The following is a 3,864-nucleotide window of genomic DNA, read 5'->3' on the forward strand; positions in this document are numbered from 1 at the left end:
TGGGGTTTGGTTTTTTTTTTTTTTTTTTTTTTTTTTGCAGTCCTGAAGAGTGAACCCTGGGCACCAATGAGTTACATCACTCACCTTGCTTTTTAAAAATAATATTTTATTTATTATTTTTTATTCTATGTGTATGAGTCTGTTGCACAGCCCCTAGCCCTATTTATTTTTCACATTTGTGAATGTTTTGAATGCCTGCATGTATGTAAATGTACCAAGTGTATGTAATGAATCCTCTGGGATTGGAGTTAAAGTGACAGTTGTTAGCTGCCATGTGGGTACTGGAAACAAACCTGGATCCTCTGCAAGAACAATCAGTGCTCTTAAACGCTAAGCCATCTCCAGCCCCAATAAAACAAATTTTAAAAGAAACTATCTTGAGCTAAGTCTGGTAGTCTGTACCTGTAATCTCAGCACTTGGGAGGTAGGAAATTGTTAATTTGAGGCCATCTTGGGTTACATAGCTAGACTTTGTCACAGAAACAAATAAACTGGGCTGAAGAGATGGCTCAGCTATTAAGAGTGTGTTCTGCTCTTGCAGAGGACTAGAATTCCGTTTTCCAGGTCAGGAGGTTCATAGAGTCCTGTAATTCCAGCTTCAGGGGAATCCAACACATACCTACACATAGACACATGCATACACATAATTTAAAGAAAAAAAAAAACAAAACCCCGAGCTCTATGCTGAGCATGGTGATGCATGCCTTTAATCCCAGCACTTGGGAGGCAGAGGCAGAGGCAGGCAGATCTCTGAGTTCAAGGCCAGCCTGGTCTTCGTAGTGAGTTCCAGGTCGGCTGGGGCTACAGGGAGACCATGCCTCAAAAAGATCAAAAAAACAAAACAAAACAAAACTGAGTTCTTATATCCAATATTATTTTAGTATAAGTCTAGCATATATTCTTAAAAGGACATAATGCTACTTGTTATTTTATTTGTCTCATTTGTTATTTTCTCTTACTGTATACCTTTTTTTTTTAATTTTATTATTTTCATTTTATGTGTATGTATGTATTGCCTGCATGTAGGTAAGTGCACCCGTGTCATGCAATGCCCAAGGAGGTCAGAAGAGGCTGTCAGATCCCCTGGGACTGGAGTTACGGACAGTTGTTAGCTGTCCATGTGGGTGCTGGGATTCGAACCTGGGTCTTCTGCAAGAACAACCAGTGTTCTTAACTGCCATCTCTCTAGCCCCTGTACACCTTTCTTCATGATATTCAGTTACTAGTAATTGAAGTCAAAACCACAGAAGTACTGAGATAACAGGCATGTACAGGCTCAGTTGTGGCTTTAAGAGAGTGACTAGCTCCTACTCGTAAGCTCAAATAGTCTGCAGTTATCTGGTTGACATGAATCTCATGAATGCTTGGAAAATGCCCAGGGCACCCCTCTCTGTCTTTCTCTGTCTCTCTCTCTCTTTGCCACCCTCCTCTCAGAAAGATGACTGCAGTTGTCACCCCAACTTGTCTTATTTAAAAGTTATGTTGCATTATTCAGAATTTTCTGTGACTTTACTGGATATTTCAGGCAAACTCTTAATTCTTCGTAAATTTCTGAAGCACAGCTCTGGCCCTTTTCTCTTTCCCTTCCTTGTTACATAGATGGAACTTGTAAGCAGTGTTCAACAAGTATTTCAGATACCTTCTGCCAACTAATTTTCTGCATGAGTTACCCCACGGAATGTCAGTTTTCTGTGTCTGCACTGCCAGCATTTTTTGAGTAATGAAGTTCATTTTAAATGTGCTTCTTTTTGTTTCAGGGGGTGGCGCTGGGATTTAGTTTTGTTTGTCAGTTTAATATTTGTGTATGGGTGGGTACATTGGAACATGTCAGTGTGTGCTTGCGGTTGCCAGAGATCAGCCTTAAGATTACATTTATTTGTGGGTGTATGTATATGTGTAGGCATGCACATGCATATGGAGGTCAAAGGACAACTTGGAGGAGTCAGTTCTCTTCTCTACCATGTGGGTTCTGGGATCAAACTCAGGTCATCAGGCTTAGCAGCAAGTGCTAATAATACCTGTTGAGCCATCTTGCTGATTCCACCTTATTTTCTGAGATAGTCTTTTGTTAGCCTGGAGCTTACTGAGTAGGCTAGGCTGACTGACCAGCACGTCCCAGAGATCCACCTGGCTCTTTTTCCACCACACCCAGCTTTTTTACATAGGTACTGGGGATTGATTAGGTCCTGATGATTGTGTAGCAAATACTTTATTGACTGAGCCATCATCTTTCTAGCCTTCTGGTTTTTGTTTTTTGAGACAGGGCCTTGTTGTGTAGCTCAGATTGGCCTGGAATTCATAGTCTTCCTGATTCTTCCTTCAAAATGCTGGTATTATACCCACCACCATTCACCATCTCACTGAACTTACGAATATCGAGTACCTGCCTAAAATGCAAATCTTCAGTCATTCTCAGTACAACACATTGCATGTTAACTGTATTAGTAATTTTTATTTCGGTAAGAAACTACCTGAGAAAGAGTAATTTGGTAAAGAAACTTGCTTAGCTCACAGTTTTAGAGGCTGAAAGTTTAAACAGCAATAAAGATCTTCTGTCTCCCTGGTTTTACTACATCATGCCCAATGGCACATGGCAGGAATGTTGGGGGAAGAAAAGAGAGCACATCTCCAAATAGGGAGCCAGAACATGACTCAGAGTTAGGTTTACTCTTAGAATAATTTGTGCTCACAAGGGTTAACTCAGGGCTCTACCAAAGCAATCTTAGTCACTTCTGAAATCAGTGATCTAGCCAACTCCTGCTAGGTCCCTCCTCTCTTTTGTTTTTTTTTTGGTCTTTTAGAGATAGGGTCTCCCTGTAGCCCCTGCTGGCCTGGAACTCATTATGTAGACCAGGCTGGCCTTGAACTCACAGAGATCCATCTGCCTCTGCTTCCCGAGTGCTGGGATTAAAGGTGTGCGCCACCATGCCTGGCTCTTGCCATCACCTCTCACTAGTTTCAAACTAGATGTCTCCAAGCTTCTACCACATGAACCTTTGGGGTCAAACCACATGCATCCAATTCATAGCGCCAGCCTATTCAGTTTTTTTACCGTTTTTTATATTTGTATGATCATTTGTTCATGGTATAAGGTTGTCTTGCATATTATAACCAACAAATAACATTTTCTTTCTTTCCTATGTACTTTATAAATATAGATTAGCTTGTTTTCAGCTGTTTCTTTTGTCCCCAACAGTCTGAAGATGATGAGAAGCTGAAAAAAAGGAAGGAGCGATTTGGGATTGTTACAAGTTCAGCTGGAACTGGAATCACAGAGGATACAGAGGTAAACTGTACTTAGAATGCTTCATAGAGCTCTTAAAAATGACAACAAAGGGCTACAGAGATTGCTCAATAGTTAAGAGCACTGGCTGCTCTTGCAGAGCAGTTCAATTCCAAGCACTCACATGGTAACTAACAGTCATCTGTACCTCCAGTTCCAGGGGATCCGACGCCCTCTTCTAACCTCCGACGGCACATTGCACAACACGGGTGCACATATATACATGCAGACAATACACTCAATACACACAAAATAAAAATGAAAAATAACAAAATATGTTTTAAAAACCACCACCAACAAAACCCAGAAGAGTGTGTGTGTGTTCACTCATGTACAAGTATCAAGGCTCCCATGCGGAGGTCAGAGGACAACTTCATGGAGTTTTTGTCTTTTACTTTGTTGATGCAAGGCCTTGTTCCTGCCACTGAGTAGCTTACTCCAGACTACCTAGCTTACTACAGTTAACTTTTTTTTTTTTTTGGTCTTTTTGAGACGGGGTCTCCCTGTAGCCCCAGCTGTCCTGGAACTTACTATGTAGACCAGGCTAGTCTTGAACTCACAGAGATCTGCCTGCCTCTGCC

General features: G+C 41.3%; 1 protein-coding gene across 2 annotated transcripts in view; it reads left to right on the top strand.

Moving 5' to 3' along the window:
• The window catches only part of Sarnp (SAP domain containing ribonucleoprotein), a 67,458-nt gene that overhangs the window by 55,978 nt on the left and 7,616 nt on the right, over positions 1 to 3,864 (top strand). For both annotated transcript variants that reach the window (XR_003850452.1, XM_008838991.3), the window contains exon 10: positions 3,197 to 3,286. Coding sequence is in view for 1 of the 2 variants with exons in the window: in XM_008838991.3 (XP_008837213.1) it covers positions 3,197 to 3,286 (90 nt within the window). In the remaining variant the exon portion in view is untranslated. The remainder of the gene's footprint in view (positions 1 to 3,196; positions 3,287 to 3,864) is intronic.

Source organism: Nannospalax galili, unplaced genomic scaffold (assembly GCF_000622305.1).
Source record: "Nannospalax galili isolate Female #2095 unplaced genomic scaffold, S.galili_v1.0 scaffold1679, whole genome shotgun sequence".
Classification (NCBI taxonomy): domain Eukaryota; kingdom Metazoa; phylum Chordata; class Mammalia; order Rodentia; family Spalacidae; genus Nannospalax; species Nannospalax galili.